The following is a 25,658-nucleotide window of genomic DNA, read 5'->3' on the forward strand; positions in this document are numbered from 1 at the left end:
CCTGCACACACAATCAGCTGGAAAAAAAGCCATCCTCAGTGGTTACGTGCTACAGGGACTAATGCTGAATGCTGCCGGGCCGGTATAAAACAAAGCTGCTTCCAATTGTAGCGACAGCTAGCGATAGCTAAGGGAAATAGGTCTCTTAAAAAACCTTGTGTCCACACATGGTTTCGGGCCCCACACTGTTGCATGGGAATTAAATCTGTCTTTGACCTTGTGTCCATCCAACATCTCCCTCCCGTCGCCACAACCCCTCAGGAAATGAATACAAATCTACTCTTGACTAGGGGCTGAGAGCGTCATCTCTTGCTGCCTTCACTTGCACTCGGACAGTTTCTCTCTTGTCAATTTCAAACCAGCCACAACCTTTCATATATATTTTTAATTCGATAGCGCATCACTTGGCAGACATCTAGGGAGGCTTTTTTTAGTAGATCTGCCCCTGCATCTTCCTCACCACTCACTGCATCTAGGCAGAACAACATAGACATATGATTCTTAAGCCCTGGTCACACCACAACTTCATCCCCATGTCCTCACAAAATATGTTTCTAGATGCCTTTTGATGTAATGGCACTAGGGCTAGTTGATGAGCTATTATATCAGATGGGCAGCTCAAAAGACAAACAGACCTCAAAATATACACAAAAAATCCTATTTGGTCTGCTGTCTTTTCTTGTAATAGAAAAAGTTAGACAATATAGTTCCATGGTTACCGGTCTTAAAAGGCCCCTTTGCCACTTCTAATTGGTTTGTATCCACATTGGTCAGGATCTGTTTCATAAATTTAACCCTGACCTTAAAATAAAATAACCCCTCATAATCAGACAAATACACTGATTTTCATGCAAATCAGCTTCTCTAAAGAGTATTTTATTATCCCTCTGCCTCCCCTCTGGTTGTGTTATCGTTGATTCTTCAGTAAAACCATTTGGATGTTTATTTAAGTTGTTCCTGCATTTATGAGGACTTGATGTCCTTCACATATTTTTATTTTACCTCATCCAGATGGGGTTTAGATGACCAAAACAATGGCAGGAAACACCTGACTCTGAATCTCAGATAACTTCCCCCTCAGAATGTGCAATGCAACTTCTAATTCAGCAAAGATTTATCCCCATCAATATACGATATGGCGACAGCTCATAGAATCTCAATTTAGTCTATGCCCACCTGTGACACCAGTTACCAAAACTTAAAAGCCATGCCTAATAAGGCAGGGAGGCACCTGCTGAGCCACAGTTGACACCATGTCAGCCCTGTTATGAGAAAAAAAGGGACAAGTGATGTAACACTGTCTTCACACAACACAGCTGCTGCAGAAGAGTGGGATGTTGATTATGAACCATAATGGTCCCCATGTAGCCCACTAATCTCTGATGTTCAACACTCTGTTAACTTGTTAGGCTAGTTAAAAGTTAGTAAAAACTGTTGTTTATTTTAAAGCAAAGATTAGTTTTATTCTAATATAAACTCGTAACTTTGGACATGGGTTCCCAGAGAAATGTATAGTAGGTAAGAGGTTATAGCAGGTTGTGTGTTATTTATTTAACATTAAACAGAAGTTAAAAGACAAAACAGGAAATGAAATGAGCAAACAAACAAAAAATGTGAAGGCTGCAAATTGGTGAAGCTAAAGTAAGGGTGTGAAGGTTCTTGCTTTTGACTTTCATCTGTGTCCATCAGGGAAAGAGCATTATATTTTACAGAAGTAGAAGTACAATTACCTGCATGAAACTGTGCTCAAGTAAAGGCAAAAAGTATATCATGTATTACATTTTTGAAAAGGGCAGAGAAAATCAATGATAATAAATCAAAGAACACTTTCAGCCTGTGAAATAAAACATAATCAATACATGCACTGGTGAAAAACATCACGTCTCAGAGCTACGACGTCCTGACCAATGAGCAAGAATAAGCTTTGTCTGTAGCTATTGATTGAGGCTTTGAATTCGATATCAGTTAGTCTAACACTTGATTAGATTGCTCCAAAAGGTCATAAGGAGACATTACATCCAACAAGAAGAAGACAAGCTAGAAGTATTTGGACCACAGATTGTAAAATTCCCCCAGATTATCCTTCTGTAGTCTGGGTTAATGTTTCAACCCAGACTACTCTCTAACCCTGAGCTATAAAGTGATCCATTCCTTTTATGAAATAAATACACATAAAGTCAATCCTATAACTTGACAGAGAGACGTTGACTGTCAAATTCAATTTACAGGCTTTTGTAAAATATTGATTTTCCAACCCAACAAACTACAGTAAGCCTCTCTTTATCCCTGAATTGCCTTCACCTCTTCAGATTCTGTCCGTTGTGTCTCTCCGTATGCCTCTAAGCATGCCAACCTTCATTTATGCATATATTTGAACCTTAAGTACAAAGAAAGGCTTTCTCATCGATGGCCTTTTCCAGTCATCTTTATTTTTTCATGTTTTACTTGAGCTCTATCATCACAAAGTTGTTTAGTTCTCAACATCGAAACGCAACAAGGCTTTTAAACATTTCATTTCCACCATCTAATGAGCTGTTATTTGTTTTTGCCCCATTCACAGCAAAAAGTGTGTGGGAGGAAAGAATTCCAGCAGCTTTCACCCTTTGCATTTATCGATTTATTTCATACTGTACAACAGTTTTCACTTATTCCATTTACTATCAGTGAGAAGAGCTGTGTGCAAGTCAAGCAGCTTAGAAAGATAACAATGATGGAGTCCTAGAGGCAAACTGCAGTCTGACTTTCCCTGCAGCTTTCAGGTGGTGATAGGAAGGGGTGATGGAAGGTCTGCTCACATCTGAATACTTTCTATCTGCATGCTACTGGGCCTGAAAAGTGAGATAACGTCTTATCCTGTCCTGGGACCCTCGTTTTTCTCTCTCTTCATTTGTCTTTTCATCTTTTGACCTTTCTGTTCCTCCAGCCAGCAGTTCACAGAGGTGTGGGCCCACCAGGTGCTCAGGTGTCTCTGGAGCAGCAGGCCTACATGCTGCTAACGGAGCCAGAGAGGCAGACCATGGCCTACTACCTGCAGGAGTACCAGGAGGGACACATAGAAGTGGAGCCACTGGCTATGGCTCTGTTTGAGCTCTTTAACACACATGCAAAGGTACAGTGGATCGCAGCAACAGCTTGCTGATAATAAGACCAACTCATATGTCTTGAACAAGGTTTTTTTGGAACAAAGTTTTGGTACCACTTTCTGATAAGGCCCCCTTTAGTAATGGTGTGTAAGCTGTAATGTATAGCTCTAATGATGGTTTATAAACATCAGTTATAGGCCATTCATTGTTATAATATTACACTTGCTGCCGGCCCGGCACACTTTTTTAAAGTAACACTTTATAATAACTGCACGCTATGAAGCATTAGTTAAGTATTAATAAACACTTAATTCATTATTAATAAAGCATTGTTCCTACATTAATACTCATTAGTATGCAATTAACAAACACATTTATTATTGTTTTAGTCTTGATAAATAAGCTCATTTATAATGTGATTATTCTATTTTCATACTTTATAAATGATCTATTCCCCATTTCTAAATACATTTTTATATCAATTACAAACCAATTTTTCAGGAGTTGTTAATGGTTCATAAGATCATTTATAAACACTAAGTTAATAATTAAGATATTATTTAGAAATACATTTATGCATTCATTTATAGATATAATGATTTAGACGTGCACTAATGGTTATGGGGAGGTAAAAAGACGTTTTATAAACGTGTATTAATACTACAATTCATGATTCATTTAGGTAGTTACTAGACGTTGGTAAAGTATTCTGTGTGACCTCATCTAAAGTGAGGACCATTTACAACTCCTGATTAATTGGTTTGTAATTGATATAAAACTTAATTTAGAATTGGGCAATACATCATTTATTAAGTATGAAAATAGAACATTTGATCACATTATAGATGAGCTTATAATATTCATAAACAGTTGTTAAAGGTGCAATATACAGGAGTTTGAGCAGTTATATCTCTTTAAACAACTATTGTCTTGTAAATATAACGATCATCTTCTCTTTGATTTGCTGACATAGTCAAATAGACTGGGTAAAATTAGATACTTTTGAATAGCGCCTTTGTAATCTTCTGCCGACTCAAAGCCCCTTAAACTACATGCCAACATTCACCTTCTCAATATCCATTAACCCACTGATGGCACAGCCTTCGGAGGCAGTTTGGGGTTCAGTGTCTTGCCCAAGGACACTTTGACATGCCGACTGGAGGAACCTGGGACCAAGATGCTGTTAGTGCATGTGAGCGTGTCCCACTGGATGGCTCACAGTGTCTGCTCTGCACTGCTCTCATAAAGCGGTTAAAGCTGATAACACCGCCCTGACCGATAGCAGACGCAGAGCACTCACCCTTGGGTACCCCCTCAGGTGAACCCTGTTATCTGTGTGTGCACTTTTGCTGTAGTTTGCACTGTTAGCACTGTGAGCTGTGAGCTGCCAGTTCCTTTGAGCTGTTGAGAGGCAGTAGAAATTATCCCAACATTGTCTATAGCACCTCTAAATGAAATAATCTCGGTCCAAAACAAATCACCTTGAACGCCCCATATTTAAAAAATGGTACCAGAGCTGACAAATCCTCACACGAACACCTTGAAGCGTGGCTAACAACCATCAATATGGGCTCATGTCTACCATAAGGGCCATCCATATTTTTTTTCAAGTGGACCAAATCTCTAAAGTTTTACCAAAATTATTTTCAAATTGTATGTAAGAAATTACCTCTCTGCTTAAAATATTTCCAGTCACTGTTATGAATATGTTTATGGCATTAATAAGAAGAACTTTTGGTTCACCAGGTTGTGGAATACCCTCCTCTGGCATGACACTTGTGTTGCCTTCTTAGCTAGCCCTTCAAATATCATGAATGGTAAATGGACTTGTTGTTTGTTGTCATCCAACCATTCGTAGCGCTTAGCACTACATGTTTGTTTTTTATTTATTTATTGCAAGACAAAAGACAATTAAACATATACATTTTCAGGTGATTTGTGTGTGTCTGTTTGTGTGTGTACATTACGCAATATATCAATGATAATAATGTACATTAATAATAATACAAACATAATCCACAACAATAAAAAGGTCCTGCCACATCACATCTGGTTGTACCATTTTTTTTGTTAATAACATAAAATTCTATTTGTTTGTTCATTTTCATTTGGGTTGCCCCATCCCCTTTTTATAGGGGGGTGGGGCATTGCAGTTACCCTCTTACCCTCTCGGTGCCAGGTGACAGGGCGGGCATGGCCCTGACAAAGGATGAATCCATACAAAACAATAAAAAAAATAATAATAATACAATTACTTTTTTATATATATAAATATCAGCGTGGGTTCTCTCCGGGTTCTCCGGCTTCCTCCCACAGTCCAAAGACATGCAGGTTAGGTTAATTGATGACTCTAAATTGCCCGTAGGTATGAATGTGAGCGTGAATGGTTGTCTGTCTCTATATGTCAGCCCTGTGATAGGCTGGCGACCTGTCCAGGGTGTACCCTGCCTTCGCCCATTGACAGCTGGGATCGGCTCCAGCACCCCCGCGACCCTTAACTGGATAAGCGGTTACGGAAGATGGATGGATGGATGGATATATATAAATATACAAATTACATCGTGTGAGCTCATTACCTGAGGCACAATGTGTAGGATTTGAAAGATGCTTTTATCACATATTTAACCTACATAGTAACTTCTAAACAGCCTGACCTAAGAAACCCTCTGCTCTTTCCCCCATTTATGCTCTTATCTAAGCTTTGCTTTCTCTTCTCCAATCCTGCAGTTGTCCATGTTGTCTGAGGTGAGGAGTCTGGTGGCTCTCCACGACCTGGAGTTGTACGACAGGCTGGTGTTGCACCGTGAGAGGGAGGCCCACAAGGCCTGGCATGGAGGCCTGGGGGTGCTTTATCCACAGGGCCACTGCAACCACCCTGCCTCTGTGATCCATGATGCAGACCACACCGTCCCTGCTACGGTAGATCCCGTATCTACTCTCCACAAAATTGTGACATCCATTGTTAAATTGTGTGCATACTTTGCAGTAGCTGTTTAGATGATCAAAACATGATACATGTGTGGGGCATGATGGGGAACTGAGGAATGGGGTAATGCCGTTTGTAGGCATGAGCACAGTGTATATGTTCTGTTCTCATTATGTTTCAGCTTTGCTCATGTCTTGCTCTGCATTATCTATATCTTTTTACAAGATCCACATAGATTACATTACATTACATTACATTACATTACATTACAGTCATTTAGCAGACGCTTTTATCCAAAGCGACTTACAGGAAGTGTATTCAACATAGGTATTCAAGAGAACTACTAGTCACCAGAAGTCATAAGTGCATCTCCTTTCTTAAACAAGCATCTCAAAGCATAAGCCAGAGCAAAAGTATAGTGCAGAGGCAAGTTACTACGAAAACAATAATTGCAACAGACTAATCCGAATATAGTAAGTGCTACAAACTACTACGAATAGGATAAGTGCAGTAAACAAATACAAATTCAATAAGTGCAGCGAACTGATACGAATACAGTAAGTGCAACAACTAATACGAGTGCAATAAGTGCTACGAGGAAGGCTCAGGGTAGTACTTCTTGAAGAGGTGAGTTTTCAGCCTGCGCCTAAAGATGGGCAGCGACTCTGCTGTCCTGACGTCGGTGGGGAGTTCATTCCACCACTGAGGGGCCAGGACAGAAAAAAGCTGTGACCGGGTGGATCGGCCGGAGGGACCTCTGAGCGACGGGGAAACCAATCGCCCCGAGGCAGCAGAGCGAAGTGGTCGGGCAGGGGTGTAGGGCTTGACCAAGGCCTGGAGATAGGAAGGAGCTGTTCCTTTCACTGCCCTGTAGGCTAGCACCAGAGTCTTAAACTGGATGCGAGCTCTTACAGGGAGCCAGTGTAGAGAACGGAGAAGGGAAGTTGTGTGAGAGAACTTGGGGCGATTGAACACCAGACGTGCTGCAGCTTTCTGGACAAGCTCCAGGGGTCTGATGGCCGACGCCGGGGCTCCAGCAAGTAGTGAGTTGCAGTAGTCCAGGCGGGAGATGACCAGAGCCTGGATGAGCACCTGCGCCGTCTCCTCAGTGAGGAAGGGGCGAATCCTCCTGATGTTGTAGAGGAGGAATCTGCAGGAGCGTGTGACCGATGCAATGTTTGCTGAGAACGACAGTTGGTCGTCCAGGGTCACACCCAGATTCCTCACAGTCCGAGTTGGCGTCACCACGGCATCATCAATGGTGATGGACAGGTCTCGGTGCGGGCAACCCTTCCCCGGGAGGAAGAGTAGCTCGGTTTTGTCCAGGTTCAGCTTCAGGTGGTGTGTCGCCATCCACTTCGAGATGTCAGCCAAGCACGCAGCAATGCGTGCCTCCACTTGGGTGTCACCGGGAGGAAATGACAAGACCAGCTGGGTGTCATCGGCATAACAATGGTAAGAGAAGTCATGCGAGCGAATAACAGAACCCAGAGATGTTGTGTAGAGCGAGAAGAGAAGGGGGCCCAGAACTGAGCCTTGTGGAACCCCCGTAGACAGCGTGCGTGGTTCTGACACGGCCCCCTCCATGTCACCTGGTAGGATCGGCCTGTCAGGTAGGATGCAAGCAGGGAGAGTGCAGAGCCTGAGACGCCCATCCCCTCGAGGGTGGAGAGGAGGATCTGGTGGTTCACCGTGTCAAACGCCGCTGACAGGTCCAGGAGAATCAGGACAGAGGAGAGAGAGTTCGCTCTCGCAGCGTGAAGCGACTCTGTCACCGCAAGGAGGGCCGTCTCTGACGAGTGACCCACCTTGAACCCGGACTGGTGGGGGTCCAAGAGATCACTGCAAGTGTGTATGTGTGTTTGTGTGTGTGTGTGTGTGTGTGTGTGTGTGTGTGTGTGTGTGTGTGTGTTTGTGTGTGTGTGTGTGTGTGTGTGTGTGTGTGTGTGTGTGTGCCACATCACATAACATCTCTTCCCCTATCCCCCAGTCTCTGCCTGCTGGCATCAGTCTTTGACACAGAGCGACTTGTCTTTGTGGCAGGTCAGCGACTATGTGGTATTGATGTTTCACTGTGGCCAACATCAATCCACAGAGACCTCATTGTGTCAGAGTACAGTCTGCTTCTGATCTACTTGCTAGTTTTTTAATATCATTCTGTAGCTTACCAGTGTTCCATATGTATTCAATCCAAACAACGGGTTCTGCCCCAGCTGCAGTATGCACCAACAACCACCAGGTAGCACATGTGAGCAGTTCAGACGGTGCTCTGGAATGCTTATGTAGCCACACATGACTGTTCAGAGCAGCATGGCTAGTCTCTGTTGTATTAATGCTGATAAGTTAAATAAACTATATACAGACAATATATGATGCTTCAAAACTGCTACTCCCCCTGCTGTCAGGCGTAATGTAACCATTCAAAAGTTGTCAGTTTAACCAGTCATATGTAGCCTGATGAAGAGACACATAAAAGTAGAGACCGAATAATACACATAAAAAAATGAAATTTCTTTTACTTCTCGTGCACTTAACTGATATGAAGTTTCAACTACAGGTGGTCTTCCTCAGGTCAAAGTGAAGAAGTGAACACACCTGTATTTAATAGGTAATTAATGATGAAACATCACAACATTATCTCCTGATTAGCTTCAATGAGTCTACTGATACATTGGAGACATTTTCAGAAAGATAAGAGACTGATTTATCCACTTCTTTAATCTTATTGTCTCCATGTGATCAGAGAGACCAGGTTGTTCAAATGAATCATCAATACAGTAAGTGAAATAGGCCTACTCACTGCACCTTATTAAGTTTTGAATTAGTGTTGTCATATTTTACAATTTCATTTCCCTAAACAAATTGCAATTTATGTTGCTGTTGTTTGACTAGACCACCTCATTTCTTGAAAGGCTAAATGCCAACAAATATGGATTGAAGAAGATTATAAATTAGACAAAACATAAGAGAGTTGTGTTGCTTGTGTGTGTGTGTGTGTGTGTGTGTGTGTGTGTGTGTGTGTGTGTGTGTGTGTGTGTGTGTGTGTGTGTGTGTGTGTGTGAGAGAGAGAGAGAATCAAGGTGGCGTATTGCACAAAATATTTTGTAAGTAATTAATAAAAAATTATTAGAATGTCAACGTTATGAATGAAGCTTCAAACTCTTCGGTATTGTCCTAATTCTCACACTTCAATACTTTCACATAAACATTCTTTACACTTTTTTTACCGTTTACTTTTCAAATGCAGTCAAGTGACCTAGTTATTGTACAATCCATAAAAACATTCCCAGTTAACAACATGCGGTGCATTGATATACATTATTATCTATGCAGAAACCTTGGGGACAAATCACGCGGTTAAAAGTTAAATTGCTTGGAGACCTTAAACTTTTAATTACTCTCAAAAATATAGAAACACGCTGCATTTAGCTCTTGGGATTACCCCTTGACACTTGTAATGGCTTTCTTTTTTTTCGTTGTATACAGTAGGTTATAAGCTGTACAGCATATTTTGTTACCAGTCCTCGTACACATAGGAAGCCTACACAAAGCCTAACTAAGAATAAATACACAAATACATATTCTTATTATACCATTTTCCGGTTCCATGGCAGAGAAACAGCTGATTTAATGTAAGGAACAAACCTACTGAAGGCCAAAGTGTATTTTTTTTTTAGTTTATCTTCTGTAGCAAAGTGGGACTAAAAACATAGTTTTGCTGTGCAACCCTGTGTTGACAATAAAAGAAACCTTGAAAATATCCTTATTCATAGTCAGTCACTGTATTACCGACATTAACTTAGATTGCAGGCAGCAGAAACAAGACAGGAGTACCAGCAATGTACTGCTGTGGACTCCACATTACTTCAAACAAACCATCCTTTAGAGGCAGCAGAAGACCAGAAACCCCTGTGTTCTGCAAATGAGTTTTGTTAAGTAGTCTGGTGGCTTTGAAAGGATTTACTATATGCTTCAGTTACCTATCATAAAGGGGCTGTCTGATGGCATGATAAAGCAGTTAAAATAATATAATCTACTACTGTGGGTACTATTTTGACAATGGATAACTACGTCATACAACACAACTTCTCAAAAACCTAACTGCTTCGTTAAGCTTGCTGTTGTATCCTAAGGCACTGCTTTTTGCTAACAGCTGAGTGAGCATTTACATTTGAAAAAAAAGAACAGAAACATTTGCACACTCACCTGCGTGCTGCCTGAAAACACTGTTGGAAATTGTCAAATAGAAGTGGACACGGAGTGAGAAAAATCAATACGTTTTTATTATTCCTTCTTTCCGGCACACAGCTGACTTCGCTTGACAATGCTTGATCGGCAAATCGTTAGTCCCTCCTCTGCGCTTATTGGTGGATTGCTTTTTAATCGTGAAACCACTGTTTCAAGTCATAATGCCAGACAAATCAGTCGACTCAAACTCGGTTTCTTAATCACTTTGTACTAACTGTCTTAACTTCCTCTCACTCATTGTGTTGCCCTGTCGTGCAAATCCCATCCATCTGGCATCTGCATTAATAGGCTAAAGTAAACCATACTAAGTTTGTATTTCAGATTTGGTCCTGTAGTACTACAATGCCTCATATTGTTTCTTTTAGACTGATGGCACAGTTGGTGGATGGACAGAAAAACACCAGGATGGGAACACTAATGCCTTACAAGACATTGAAATGGTATGTGTCAGTTTTTGTTTAATCTGCCATAAAAAAAATGCATATCAGGGGATAACTTTTTGTGTCTGTGAATGATTTCCATATATGTCCATCTTTAAAAATGTAACATTTTCAAACCAGAAAAGACAACCAAGACCAGCAGGGCCATTGTGGCTCAAATCTTGTCATGGTATTTTGCTAATGTACTGGTCTGCCTCCGTAAAGGAGTGATAGCTGTTACAGAGGTAGCTACTGAGCAGCCAGCCAGTAGAATGTTGCACCTTGCATGGTAGCCCCTGTCATCAGAGTATGAATGGGGGTGAATGGGTGAATGGGTGAACGATGACATGTAGTGTTGAAGCGCTTTGAGTGGTCGGAAGACTACTCAAGTACAAGTCCATTTATCACCCATTTACCTTGTTGTATATCATTCCTCAGAGCATTCAAATGACATGTTAATAGTGTTACGTAGTGCAGCAACAGCACTAACAAGGACTGCACGAACAAGCAAAGACAGATTGAATTGGACTTTGTGCCATGAAATATAATGAAGATTTTTTTTTCAAATTAAACCAAAAATACATGAATACAGCACAATACCCTATGGATCATTGGTCAGTGACATTTTTGCAACCTATGGTGGTGTATCATATGAAGCTTATAGAGCCTACATAATGGAATGCTTAATGGATGCATTCAAATTTATATTTTGTCTTTATTAATGTAAACTAATACATGATGACCGGAAATGGTGTTGAAGAAAATGTTGGGTGGATAGTTATACATTATGAACGTGCATGAACTATAACCGAGTGTCATGGAGAAACAAAGAGAATCAAAACATGAAAAGGTTTAATGCTTTAACATGTACCCTCTAAGGAGTGTATTCTGTGAAAGAACTGGTCTGCCCATCACTACCATGTTCAAGCTCATGGATATAGGAGTATTGTACCTTTAACAACAGGTGCACTGATGTTGTCTGATTTCTGTGATGGAGGTGAGCATGAAAAAATGTTAAGGCTTGCTGAAATCACTTTTCTGGATGTCTTTTTGGATTACTGAAAGTTTTTGTGGGTCTGCCCAAGGACACTTCAACATGCGGACTGGAGGAGCAGGGGACTGAAGTGCAAATCTCCGCTCAGTGGAAGATTAACCACCCACTCGACATTTGAGGAAATCCAAACAAATCTGGGATAGCAAGTAGTTAGTAAAGAAGAGTTCTCCCCCACTTTGTCACACACCTTATACAATATCAATGCGCGTCATAAGCTCTTTCTAGGTATTCACAGAAGGCTCATTCTTTTTGAGGGGAATGAAGAAGGTCCATCTGTGTCCTCCAATTCTGGTGATCTTGTACTGCTGCACCATTGACACCAACCTCACCGACTGCTTCACAATATAGTGTGGAATCTGCTCTGTCTCAGACTAGAAAACGCTGCAAAGGATGGAGAAATCCACCCAATGAATTGCCGGTGCTCCACTCCACACAGAGGCTGTCCATGTCATGGCTGGTGGCACAGGACAACAGGGATGGTCACTAATGTAGGCTGATGAGGCAGTAGAATGACATCTTCTTTTTATTGTAGATCAAGCTTACATACTTGAAGAGTCAGTATAGCAGCAGGCAGGTTACAAATGAACAGGTTGCATGTAGCAGGCAGTTAACAGGTAATAAGAACTGCATTGTAATTATGACGAAGTGGCAAGGAGCAAATGAACTGGGCTGGCATTTGAAGATTTGGATGTAATCAGAGGGAATGGGAAGCAGGTGGGGGATGCAGGTGAGGAGGTGGAAAGGGAAGAGGAAAGTGGAAACAGTTTTGTAGATGGATATACAAGTGAGGTGATGGGGGGTGATGCATTTCGTTGTCTTGGTACTTGTACAAATACAATAAAATGATGAGATACCGTCTTTTTTGCCTCCACCCCAATACGATGAAGGACAATGGAATTGTGTTAATGCTGCTCACAGCAATTTGAAAAGACAATAATAATAATTTGAGCTGACCCTGACCCCAGATAATTGTATTTTATCATTGTTTAAAGCATTTATTATAGTCTCCACTTGGTTAGGATGTGAAAGCCGAGGAAAACAACTGGCCTGACTCTGTCTTATGTAAAAACATCCAATATAGCTCAATAATAGAAACTTTTTATGTTATTTTAAACCTATGTATAAACTTAAATTAAAAAACGCAATTAACCGAGTTGCGGGATGAGCCATCACCGAATACACTGCAGATGTATTGGGTGGATAAACTTCTAGCCTCTAAACAACAGCTGTGTACAGCTTTAAGGGTGTTGGCCAGGCTAGCTGTTTCCTCCTTCCAATCTTAATGCTAGGCTATCTACATCCTGAATCCAGCTTTGTATTTAAAGTATATACAGTAGCTACAGGTGTTGCTACGTCAATCAGGACTAACACCTTAAAAATTCTAATGTCATTTTTTTTTTCTTTTGTAATTTATAAGGCTGCGGGAGAGGAGCTATACCCTCCATGTGGGATTAATGTACACTGTTGCCTTATTTTCATTGACAGGATGAAATGCAGGCTTCAGATGAATCTTCTCCATTCTTCAGGACTGCCCATCTCCAGGCTCAGAGCAAGCCGTCTCAGGAGAAGGAGCATAGCCAGAAGCCTTCTGCTCGGCGGTTGCAGCCCCGTTCCAGCTTGCTCTTCACTGGCCCCACCTGGCTACTCCAGGAGTGCCTCCACAAGTCGCTCAAAGCCCTCCCCACCACCCATCAGCCCTCACCAGTCTCTGCACACCACACATGCGCTGGTGTGAGCCACCACACGTCACTCAATGCACTCCATCACACCTGTCAGAGTTCCCGTCAACTCTCTAAATCTGAACACCAGAACCATCCCCACTTTGCTCATCAGTTCCACCACCATGCTGCCCACCACAGCCAGCCCAGTTCAGGACACCACACCTGCCCAGGCTTCCTGCACCACCGGGACTCCTCCAACTCTGCTAAGCCAGAGGCATCTGTCAAACTCCCTTCCAGATCCAGCTCCTATGAGAGGTCCTCCTACTTGTCAAAGTCTGGGTCCTCATCCAGGGCAGCATCTCCCATGCCATCCCCTCATCCATCACCCCATCTCTCGCAACGTCCCTCCCCCTGTCCCTCCCCTTGCCCCTCTCTCATCACACCTACTGCTCCGCCCTGTAGTCCCGACCGGCCCTGCTCACCTGCCCTCATCCAGAAAATCATCATAACAGACATGAACCGGCTGTCTGCAGACTCCAGACAACAGCATAGAGGTACACAAGTTCTGTCTCTGTGAGTGTGTTTGTCTTTGTCTGTGACTCCCTGTGCATAAATACATCTTGTGTATGCTTCAACATAAGATACAATTATTGGGGCAAAATTGTTATTTGGTACCAATACCAACAACAGCATTGCTTGGGATGGTACTAAAAGGATACATACATATATACATACTTTTCCTCCTATCTGAAGTGCTATTTAGCAATCTATATTGTTTTGGTTTGATTTACCTAGTTTTGCAGATATCAGCTGTCTTCGTTCTCTCATATAAAATGACCGTATTTGGCACAAGGTTCGTAGTGCTAATATCCCCCAAAATATACATTTGAAAACTTAACAGCAATGTCTCTTTTTAGAAATCATGAGGCAGTTGTTCATGATAATCCACTGACCTTTTTCTGAGCTGTTGAGGTTTTTCGTATTGTAACCCGGCTCTTTGATGTTAAATCTTTTCATTCCGATGCAGTCCATAACGTCCTTGTTATTTATTTAGGCTGCATAGAGAACAACTAAAACGCGAGAGAAATAAAGTTACAATGTTGTAACCCTAGTAATATAAGGACAGGTGGAGCCCTCTACTGGACTCTATGGGTAATACCCTCCTCCAATCCCGAGAACACAATTGCCTGAGGGGCACGCATAAGCGTAGCTGGCCAATCAGGATGTGCCTTCCCAAAATATGTGTGGACCCCATAGTATGTAAGGCAGTACACCCTGCTGCTTAAGTAGCCTATGCCCTCTTTCACGAGCGGCAGGGCCCCCTTAAAAGAGTTGTCTGTCTGTGCTTATAAAACCAGGATTACACTAACATTGACAAAACTGAACAAAGCACCGACACTGTCACGCTGCATGTAGAGTGTTTGTGGACCACCGTTGAAGGGTCTCCTCCTCCCTGCCTATAGGCTTGGAAGATGCACTGAAAAAAGCCTTGATAGGGCTTTACTAGCCACACAATCCCGAAGCACACAAATAGCTGTTCAGTGGGTCCGATTGGGGCACTGTGTTCATCACAAGAATCCACCGTACAAACTGCTCAAAGCAGATGTAACTTTGGCTCTATTTACCCCGTATGGGGTGGTAGACAAAAAGCATCCAGCTGTATAACCCTCTACCTGAAATAACTCTTTGGAACAAAAGAAGCACTTGGTCTGAGGGTAACCCCGATGCAAATAATGTGAAGCAACAAGCATATGGGATGCACTAGCAAGGTGGCTGGTTCGAACACTCTCTTAGCTGAGGTCAATGCAGGCAGCAAAGCTGTTTTGTATGAGAATGCCCTCATTGAAGAGAGCTCCCGAGGCTCAAAGGGACCCCTTACCAATTGAACACCAATGGCAGTCCCCACTATAGAGAGGAGGCATGCATCACGGAGCACTGTCTCCTGACCCCCCAACAAGAATCACTTCACAAGAAGCCCAAAGACCGGTCTGTTGCCCAAACCCTCGTGTCAAGGGGAAATGGATGCTGCATACACTTCAAAAGTGGCATGAGACTGCCGTCAGCCCATCAAACACTTGTTGACACGTGTTCTCGTAGGCACGTATTGATTGGCCACCACGTTTATTTTTTTCAGTGGGAGAACGTGTGCTCATGATTGGAGGAGATTATTATCCAAAGAGTCCAGTAGAAGTAGGAGCCTGTAAAATAAATAAGAAATGAAATAAAAACGATTAATACAAAGTTGTGTTTGTTACAATTCACCGTACTGAAAAACCTCTCCCTTTTCATTACTTTAAGTTCAGTAAAAATTATATATAAACAAAAGACACACTGTTTGTTACATATACCACCACATATTAATGTAAATCAAATTAAAACCATGTTCGACCTGTAGGGCATACAGCAAACACAAGCCGGGCGGCTATCACTTCCACACAACAATAAAACTTCACATTCACACATTATACCGCGAGCCCAGTGTTCTTAATTCCACTTAAATAGTCCGATGATGAGATAAGATGTGATAAGGCCAAAATTAATATTAATAACAGTTGGAAGCTTGGCAAGATGCTGCTGTTCAATAAGTTGTAGAAGACACAATCTCATCACAGTCTGCTCAGATGGTGTGTCTTGTCCTGCAGTCACAAGTAAAGTTAACCAGCGTATAATCCACATTGTCTGGTCATAATTCTTAGTTGGAGAGCGACCCGTGTTAGGTTTAAGAAAGTGGGGGTGACCGTATCCAGACCAGATCCCCCCCTGCAAAATGTACATCTCTGAGTCTTATGTTATGGCACCTGGTTTGTCTGGCTTTTGCCATAACAACCTCTTTCAACCTCCTTCAGCAGCTGTGTAATATGCGGTAGATGTGTTGGGTGTAGGGGTCTTGAGTAAGAGACGCTCAAGTGAACCTTTGAGATTGCAAACCAGTGCCAACACTGCAGGGTTAACACCAGTGATCTCATGAACTACTATGTTGATAGCCAAACAGAATTCAGGCAGCCACCGGTCCTATTCTTGATAGTGGTCCTCCAATTCTGGGCTTTGCTGAGCGAGATTAGCACCATGAAGTCCACTCCTATCAACTCCCCTGGTGATTTGAGCTGGCTTGTCATTAGAGCCTTTGTATTGTTGAAAAGTATGGCATGCACCAACATGACTCTCAGACCCACAGCGCTAGAAAACCAAGGTATGGCCTTGGCTCACCTCGAACAGGTGGTGACTGCAACAAGCCCTTAAGGTTTTCAAAGGGAGCCTTACAATGAGAAGACAATCTAGGGCTGATAGTCTGTGTGCAAGAAAACATTCAGTCATTTAATGGTCTGAGGATAAGAAAATTCTCACACTGCTTAATGAAATCCATGACATCAGTCTCTCCCAAAGGCTATATATGAATTATTCATAAGAGCGCAATGCAACTTCACTCCATAAATGATATATAGAAACAAAAGAGACACTGTTTCTTACGTAAACCACCATATTAATGTAAATTTGATACATTGCATCAAATCAAACTTTTTCCTTTGTTCAATAAGCTGTAGGTCTTGTGTTGCAGTAGCCAAGTATTTTCACAACATATAATCCACAAAGTTTGGTTATAATACTTTGTTGGAGGGTCACCTGGAAATCTCAGAACGGCGACGGCCTCCCCTGTCTGCGCGCTCCATGCTCCGGTTTTGCACTTAACAAATGCCCCATTTATTACTCATGAGGGACAAAAAAGACTTATAACAATAGTGAAAGTTCATATTCATATCCTATGTTTACATACCAGGCCACTGATAACGCTAACAAGTACAGAAATTTAAATATGGGAAAGAAAATAACACACAAATAATATGTTCACCATCACAACTGTCAAACAGAAAGGTGGGCTCAATCGACCATTACAATCTGAACAATATATTAGTACCAATACCTTTTGAAGGAATTGTTCTAATATTTTTGCAAAAGTCATCACGCATTGTGCGGCTATATTGTACACAACTGACTATTCAGCATATAGAATGTATTATGGAAATTTCACTGACATTTTCATTCTATATTAGTGAAATCCAGTCAACAGGTTAATATAGAGATTGAGTATGCATTAAAATAAACAACATCAACAACCACAAGAACAGATCAGAAAACAGTGTATATTATCATTCAAAAATATAATTAATAATGATGATGAAATGATACGAGGATTATGAGATATAAAGCCTGTCTCTAAAATAAGCCTCTTTTGAATAGAGGTTCTCTCTTCAGTTGAGATAAATAAAGTCCACTATCCAAGATAAGACGCTACCCATATTGCTGTATGTATTGAATGTTTGTATATCGTAAACATAATAGTGTCTCATCCAGGGGCCACCCTGTCCCAGCTGTCAGACAGTGGCCAGACTCTGAGTGAGGACAGCGGGGTGGATATAGCCGAGGCAGGAGGCCTCAGTAAGGACGGCAGCCCTCGACCCAGCAAGAACCAGCAGGCCAATCTGGAACAGCCAGGGACCCATGCACTTCTTCCAGGAACCAGACAAGTGAGGGCTTCATATTGTCATAAATAACCACCTCAACAAATCATTAGATTCACCCTGTTGGTCGTAGCTTCCATTCAACCCACTCATCTGTGTACAGATTGTAAAGAAAATTTGTAATTTGTGATTCTGGGCTATACAAAATAAACTGAATTGAATTGAATTGAATTCATCCAATCAAACAAACAGATGAACTCTCTCAACTAATTTGCATAAAATAATAAGTTGATGTATGGCGCAACACACTCTGGACACATTTCATACACAAACAATTGTACATTTATATTTTGGCACCAACAGACTTCAAACTAAAAACCTTGCAGGTAAGTAGTCTCTGCATTGATTTTTGGGCATTTCCTTTGACATAGTCGCCCTGCTGAGACAACCCATTTTTACTCCTAGTGCGTCAAATAATGCAGCTTGGTCAGTGCTCATCGGCCTCTGACACGATGCACATTTAGCATGTGTATGCTACACATCCACCCGCGTTATTGAGGTCAGGGCAACTGAAAAGTATAAATGTGAGATTGTCCACATTGTGCAGGCAGGAAGAGTTGTTGATATGTCAAACAAACACAAGACTGCTGTTCGGGTCGCTGTTTTTGTGTGCAAGCTATAAGTAAAATTAACACTTTGTCACGTAAGGTGATTTATTTGGCACTTGTTAGTCATTTGAGTCGTTAGTCTGTCAAGTTAATGTCAATGTCTGTTATTGCCTCAGCCTTTTATTTTGAAAAGACACTGATACTGACGCAAAACTGATGCTACGGGGGTACGTAGAGCGTCATAGTTAATGCTTAGTGCAACTGACCAAGCTGCTCTATCCAACACGTTGTAGTGAGAATGGGTTGTGGAGAGCAGGACAAACAGTCTGTCTATCTGTGTGAGTGCACTCATTTAATCTTTCAAGGTTGTCCTTGTCAGGAAATACACAACACTGTTCATCCACACAATATAACTACTGCAGGATTTGAAAATAATTCTCGGCAAACCATGAGCTAATTTGATGAACAGATTGGATGGTATTTTCTAAATGGCAGATTTCAGATGGCAAAAAATGACCTTCAAACAGTAATAAAGTTTGCACTCAGGCACATTACAGGTGCTTCAAGTAAGAAATACATTACTTACAATACACAATTTACAAGCGCTATTTGATCTTGCAGGCCTGCAAAATCCACTGGGAAGAAAAAAATCATTTTGACATCTATTGTAAATAAAGCATTGGCTGCAGTCTGAGATAAAGAAAGAGAAAAGATCAAAACTATGCTGAGCTTTTTAGTTTTTTAACTTAAAGCTGTGGTTGGTATGTTGCAAACAGTTAAAAGAACATAACAGTGGCACAACCCCTGTCAACACATTCACCCTTATGAGCAGACATACGGCATGTCCCAAATCCATCCTACATACAAATTCTAAGCATGTTTTTAGTATAGTGTATTCACATTGGAAAGTGACAAAATAAAGTGTACTCAAACCAGACCATATGCACACTGACAGAAGTTTAACTGGCAGCTATATTCTAATGTCGCAGTTGATGGACATCTGACGTTGCGCATATTGTATCAGTTTGTGTTTGTGTTTTTTTGTATTTTAAGTAACAATAACCTATGGCAATTGGTGTGTAGTACTGTAAATAATAAGTATGTAGTATGGATTAAGGACACAGCTATAGACCTGAGTTATTTAGTCCAACTGTATTATGTTGTGCCAATGCCACTTCTCTCCTTCTCTCTGCACTCCAGTGAAACTATCATTTTAGTGAACAAACACTGATGCATCGCAAATAACAGCATACACCATGCAGACAGGCAAAGGTAGCAAATGTGACAAATTTGCTGCTTTTCCTAGATTTATTCATCAATAACACACCACTGATATAGGATTTTACCTTCCTTAGCATCGGTCTCCCCCTCTCCCTCTTTCTTATATGAATAGAATCCCCTCTACCCTGTCTTTTACCACCTGCCCCTCAGATGTCCCCACTGTGTTTCTGCCTTACCCTGTGCACCTGCACCTAATTTCCTGATTAGCCATTTAGTATATAGCATACTAGCTCCTTCTCACTAGCTCTTAGCTACATCATCTTTGCTCCTTTTCAGTCATACGGCGTTTTTGGACCAAACAATAGAGGGGAGAGCCTTTTTTAATAATATAAGAATAAATAAAAAACTCTGTTACCTGTTGCGACTTCAGTCAGCACCAGTTTCTTCACTTCAGTTGGTGTGATTTGTGCCACTTGGTTAACATTTGTTCTAATGTTCCTGGATTGCGATTGTGCTACTGGGTTGGATCGCTGAGCAGCGGCTCCCAATAGACCTTTGGCCCAGTCTGTGTATGTTAATGAAGAGTTCATTTCTGAATCTCCCAGTTCCATCTCTATTTCCTCTTTTTTTTGTATGAACTATTGTTTGTGTTTTGTGATTGTCCTTTCTTCACACGGCTCACATGTTTTTTAAAATGGCGGTCACTGGTGCTGCAATGGCTCAGGTGTACCACCAATCAAAGTACACTTATACGTCACTCATTGATCTGCTTGTGCTGGGAGAGTACCTACTCTGAAATAGGAGCTAGAAAAGTCACAATAAATTAAGGGGGTTCGTAAAACAAACTTTTAGAACTATGGAAAAGTTTCACTGGTCTAAAAACGGCAACAGGATTCTCGTCATCCTGTTCCCTGGTACTTGCTTTCATTCTGCTACCTGTGTTTTGACCATATGGCTGTAACCTGCCTTCTTGCCATAGCTCTAGACTGTTATGCCCTATATTCTAACTTGTTGTGTGTAGGTCCTCTTCCTATTAAACGATAAAAGAAAACAATACACATCTATGTTTCTACATGCATAACACGCTGGGAGCTACAATGCCTTGTGAATGTTTGGGTTCTATGGAAAATGAACAGTGGCAAACTTTGCTTTGTACCATGTACAGATGTTGCTGTTACTGGGAAAAATGAACTAAAGTCGGCTCACTTCAACATTCACTTTATCTGGACCAAGTAAGGTTATTGTCAATTTGTTCAACCCAACATTTCTAGTGACGGCAGCTGAAGACAAATAAAGGCTTACATCAGTTTGCATTACTGGCTGAGTATGGGAAGGGTTGGTTAATCAGAACCTTGGGGTTTCACTGTTCATGTACAAAGTTTCATTTAAACCACATCTCATCTACAGCCACACTCAAAGGTGGGGCCAAATGAGTGTGAGGCACAATTAATTGTACAAATGGGGATAACGTCACACACGTATTTTTGTACTCAAAGTCTTTCAGTGTGTTGTAGTCAGTTGAACACATGTAAGGTGACCGAAGTAGTGTGAAGAATAAAGCTCAAACCATTCCTATTTTTACACCTTGATTTGTCAGATAGTCGGCTCAGAATAGTTACAAAAATTGTTGTCGGTAACTCCCCGATTTCCAATTTTGCCAAAAGGTTATGAGTTTGCAGGTCTGATCTACATCTTCAAAGTTTTGCAATGGTGACAATGTGAGGTTCAACCGTTCTCTCAATTGCTCTTGCTTCTGACCATTCTTTTGTTTGTGTCCCAGCAGACTGGCTCCCCGGTCCCAGTTCCCACAGCTACCTTGGTACGAGTAGTGAAAAATGCCAACACCCTTGGCATTGCTATAGAGGGGGGAGCCAACACACGCCAACCATTACCGCGCATAGTCACTATTCAGGTGAGGAAGTGATGAAATAGGGTTTGGCTGATTCATGGTTCCAAGCCGTTTTGTTCCAATGTTCAGAGTCTTGATACTGTAAATTACTTGAAACGAAAATAATGCAGAAAAAAGATTCACTCCGAAGCATTAACATTTTTGTTTTTGCTTTAGTATAAAATCTGTCTTCATTCAGCATCTGATTAGAAGCTTTTATTTGTTTTGCGCAGAGATCCTCCTCTTGATATTTCTCTCCAACACCTTTCACATTGTGTACCAAGAAGGCAAAGAATAGTCATAGGACAGTCATTTAGCAACTTGTCCATAAAACTGCACAGCCTCCCCTGGAAAGTTTATTCCAGGGTGCTGGAAACAAGGCTTCAACTTCAAACCTGAGAAAAAGGAGGAACAATGAGAATTCTGTCCTGGCCTTGGAACATTGGACCAGCGCTTTACCCTTGCAGGGCTGTTGGAGAGATCTTGGGAGTTAGCCCATCCAGTGTTTTGTGAACCTGGAGAAGGCTCATGACCGTGTTCCCCGGGAAGTCCTGTGGGGGGTACTGCAGGGACATGAGGTACCGGGGTAATTGCTACAAGCCATTACAGTTCCTGTGAAAGCAGAGGGAGAGCTTTGTCCGTGTCAAACACTTTCACAGTCTGTGTTGACTCAGCCAGGGTTGTCCCTTGTCACCTAATCTGTTTGTGCTTTCTATGGACAATATCTCAAGGCACCTGGAGGGAAGGATAGAGAGGCAGATTGCAACACCTTTGGAGACACAAAAGGCTTTCTACAAAGTGTTTTCACATCCAATACGTTCCAAATGTGACATGTATGGTGCTAGAAGTTTAGTGAAGTAGTGGGCTCGAAGTAGGGCTTGTATGTGAAATGCTGTATCTTGCAAGCTAACTGCTAACAGATTAGTCAGCTGAGAATGTACAATCAAATCAGCACATTAAACAGCTTAAAATATAGCTGATACTGTTGGCATCAGACAGTTGATATGCTAAATGTTTCTGGTCCTTGTTCTTCAACACCACTATTAAAAATGTATGTATGTTTACACTGTGTCTCGGTTGCCCTTAAATAGGCTAGAAGCTACTCTATTGCTTGTTTCAGTTACTGAGTTTCTGGGCTCATTCAGTCCATCTGTTTTTGTTTTGATTTAATATGACAATAGCGAAACACAGAAAATATGCATGCCTACTTAAGAACACTGTGTGGTATAGTGTGGGATCAGGCATGGTTTTGCCTGGATGTAGTTTTGCATAGCCAACCCTTACTGCACAGCGCTGTGTCAGCACATAATATCATAATCAAAATCCTCTTGGGCAAGCAGAATGCAGCTATGGTGCCCTTGCAAAATAGATAGCACAGAAAGCAGAAGGGGAGGAAAACAGTGCCTGAAAGAGGCTGTCAATGGAAGGCTTATACCCACAGTCTGGTGAGTTGGACTGGCTTTGCTGGAGCCGCTGGTCGGTTCTGTAAGCATCCTCAGCATTGACGAGTGGTTTGATGCTTGACCAAAAAGTGTCTGTGTCTGGAAATCTAATATGTTTGGCATCAAAATGTGTGCCAGTTTCCTAGACTCACATGTACATACATGAGGTGACCAATCCTTCCTTTTCCAATTCCTTTGAAATATGTCATAGATGTCAGGTACTAGCGTAACCTCAAAGTCCCCTCAAAGTCTACAAACTGGTCTTGGGCATGACTTGGTCTCAGATTAGGTGGTCTTGACTACAACAATGCTGTCTACAGCTTCCTTTGACTCCACTAAACTTTTAGTTTTTTCAAGAAAACCCCAACTGATACCATTTCAGTAAATTTCCATCACTTTATGAAACTTTAAAAGAATCTATCAATTTATCCTCACTCCATTCTGACAGTATTCCTACGGTTAGGTCTGTGCGTTGCAACACTCTCCAAGGTGCCGGATAACTCCAAAGCTGCTTCCTAAAGAAGGATCAGGACTTTGGAGAGCGCGATGTCGTACATACAAATACAAAATACAGGCCAGGATGAATGTCCAATAGCCTCAGAAAGGCTAAATAACAACATAAGGCAACTTTTTAAAGAATTTATTCATTAGAGCACTCAAAAAACCCCATCCAAAATCAGCAGGGGAGGCGCTTTGAAAAACCATGGAGTTGAAACATGGTTGATACAGATTCAAAAACTGCCAACTTGTTAAAGCACAGCCACCTATGGCATAGTGTCTGTGGAGTACTCTATTTGAGTTACTTAACCATGCTCACACGTAACAGCACATTTTGGTCAATGCCTCCACTATGCATAGTAGATAATACACTAGTAGTGTAACGGGTGTGGTGTGGACCCAAAAGCAGTACGACTGAGACAGAGTAATGTTCAGAAGCTTTATATAAAGCGGAACACACAGCAGACAAGAAGGCAGGATCAGACTCAGGTAGTGGATTCCTATCAGCAGAGCGCCGAGCCCTCAGGGAAACAGGCAGACGGAAACCAGAGGAAGCGGAGACTAAACTCGTGGTTGGGGACAGAGGGCTAAGGCAGCTAACCGGGGCAAAGGCAAGGTAGGAATCTGGTGGTCGGGGACAGAAGGCTGAGTCGTTAACCGGGGCAGGAGCAAGGCAGGGAAGTCCAAACAGGCAGGGTCGGCAACGGGAAATCAGTCCAAGGGAAATTGCTGGAAGGTCTGGCATGAATGCGGCAAACGATCTGGCCGAGAGTGTTTGTGAGACAGAGGTTTAAATACTAGGTGAGCAGGTGAGAGTGATTGTGCTGATGAGGTTGGTGTGGCAGACAGGTGCACTGAATGAGCTGATTATGTGAGTGAGAGATAGAGCGTCAGGATGGAGGGGGCTGAGTAGTGACAGGCTGGTGAGGTGGGAGTGGCTGAGAGGTGAGTGAGAGACTGAGTGACAGGAGTGTATGGGAGCAGAACTGTGACAAGTAGTAATGTAGGTATAAATGGCAAATGTAAAGAAGTAAAAAGCTAGGCAAAGTACAGTTATACAAGTTTGCACATGTGCAAGGCTCACTACAGTTGTTGAAACTGCAATTCCCAAAGACACTAGCATGTCCTCAGTGACTAGCATCTGTTTGGTACCTTTGGCCAACAGGTGGGGCATCATGTTCAAAAGAAAAAAAAAAGGAAGAATGTTTTCCAAGGAAGTAATTGAAATCACTGGTAAACCTTCAACCCTTGTTTAAAACTGTAGGGAAGTTCCTTTATCCTCTAAGCATGACGGCAAAGACACAGGGTTTCTAGTGACTATTCACACATTATTTATTGTCATGTCATTGAATGGTGCTATCTTCCTGAATATGTCAAATTAATGTTATCCTTTTCTCCTTCCTTCCCTTTATGTCCCTGTTGACAGAAAGGAGGCTCCGCTCATAACTGTGGTCAGCTGAAGGTGGGTCAGGTCATCCTGGAGGTCAATGGCATTTCTCTGAGAGGTCGGGAGCACAAGGATGCTGCCCAGATCATAGCTGAGGCATTCAAGACCAAAGAGAAGGACCAAATCGAGTTCCTGGTGGTTGAGCCAGGACTCTAGCATGAGGACTTTGCACTTTATGGAGCTGAAGAAGAAAGACACTGTTTTGCAATGCTTTGAGGGAACCGTATCAACTCCACATGATCCAATCATCATGGCCCTCATTTTAATTGAATAGGTGAAAAGATATTTGATTATTGCACTCTTCACAAATATTTGCACAAGATAAATTTAGTAAAAGGATATAACATTAATATTTGCCATAACAGTGATATGTGAATCAAATGCCGTTTTCTTCTGTTTCACTAGTTTTCAAACCCTGATTATGTTTGTATCACCAGATGGACTAGATTAGTACCGATACTGTGGGTGTCACACCAAATCATTTTAAAAACAGACAATTTTCTTACAGTCAGTAAAGTCAGTCTTCAAGTGTCTTATATTTGTTGATCTTGAGACAGTATATTTGGGCCAGAGCTGCTCACCATTATCTTGACCTGTAACATTTATTTTGGTGTCACCATATTCTGAAAATATTTAGACCTCTGGTTAACATGTAAATACAAATATCAAGCAGGTTTGCTTACTAGCCAAGCTATATGGTAAAAAG

At 41.8% G+C, this 25,658-nt stretch overlaps 1 protein-coding gene across 1 annotated transcript in view; it reads left to right on the plus strand.

Annotated features, from left to right (window-relative positions):
- Positions 1-25,108, plus strand: part of whrnb (whirlin b) — a 40,581-nt gene extending 15,473 nt beyond the window's left edge. The window contains exons 5-11 of the mRNA XM_054611841.1: positions 1,643-1,655; positions 2,924-3,109; positions 5,811-6,002; positions 13,216-13,945; positions 17,742-17,914; positions 21,458-21,589; positions 24,932-25,108. Coding sequence (XP_054467816.1) covers positions 1,643-1,655; positions 2,924-3,109; positions 5,811-6,002; positions 13,216-13,945; positions 17,742-17,914; positions 21,458-21,589; positions 24,932-25,108 — 1,603 coding nt within the window. The remainder of the gene's footprint in view (positions 1-1,642; positions 1,656-2,923; positions 3,110-5,810; positions 6,003-13,215; positions 13,946-17,741; positions 17,915-21,457; positions 21,590-24,931) is intronic.
- The last annotated feature ends 550 nt before the right edge of the window (positions 25,109-25,658 follow it).

The sequence above is a fragment of the Anoplopoma fimbria genome, chromosome 13, assembly GCF_027596085.1.
Source record: "Anoplopoma fimbria isolate UVic2021 breed Golden Eagle Sablefish chromosome 13, Afim_UVic_2022, whole genome shotgun sequence".
NCBI lineage: Eukaryota > Metazoa > Chordata > Actinopteri > Perciformes > Anoplopomatidae > Anoplopoma > Anoplopoma fimbria.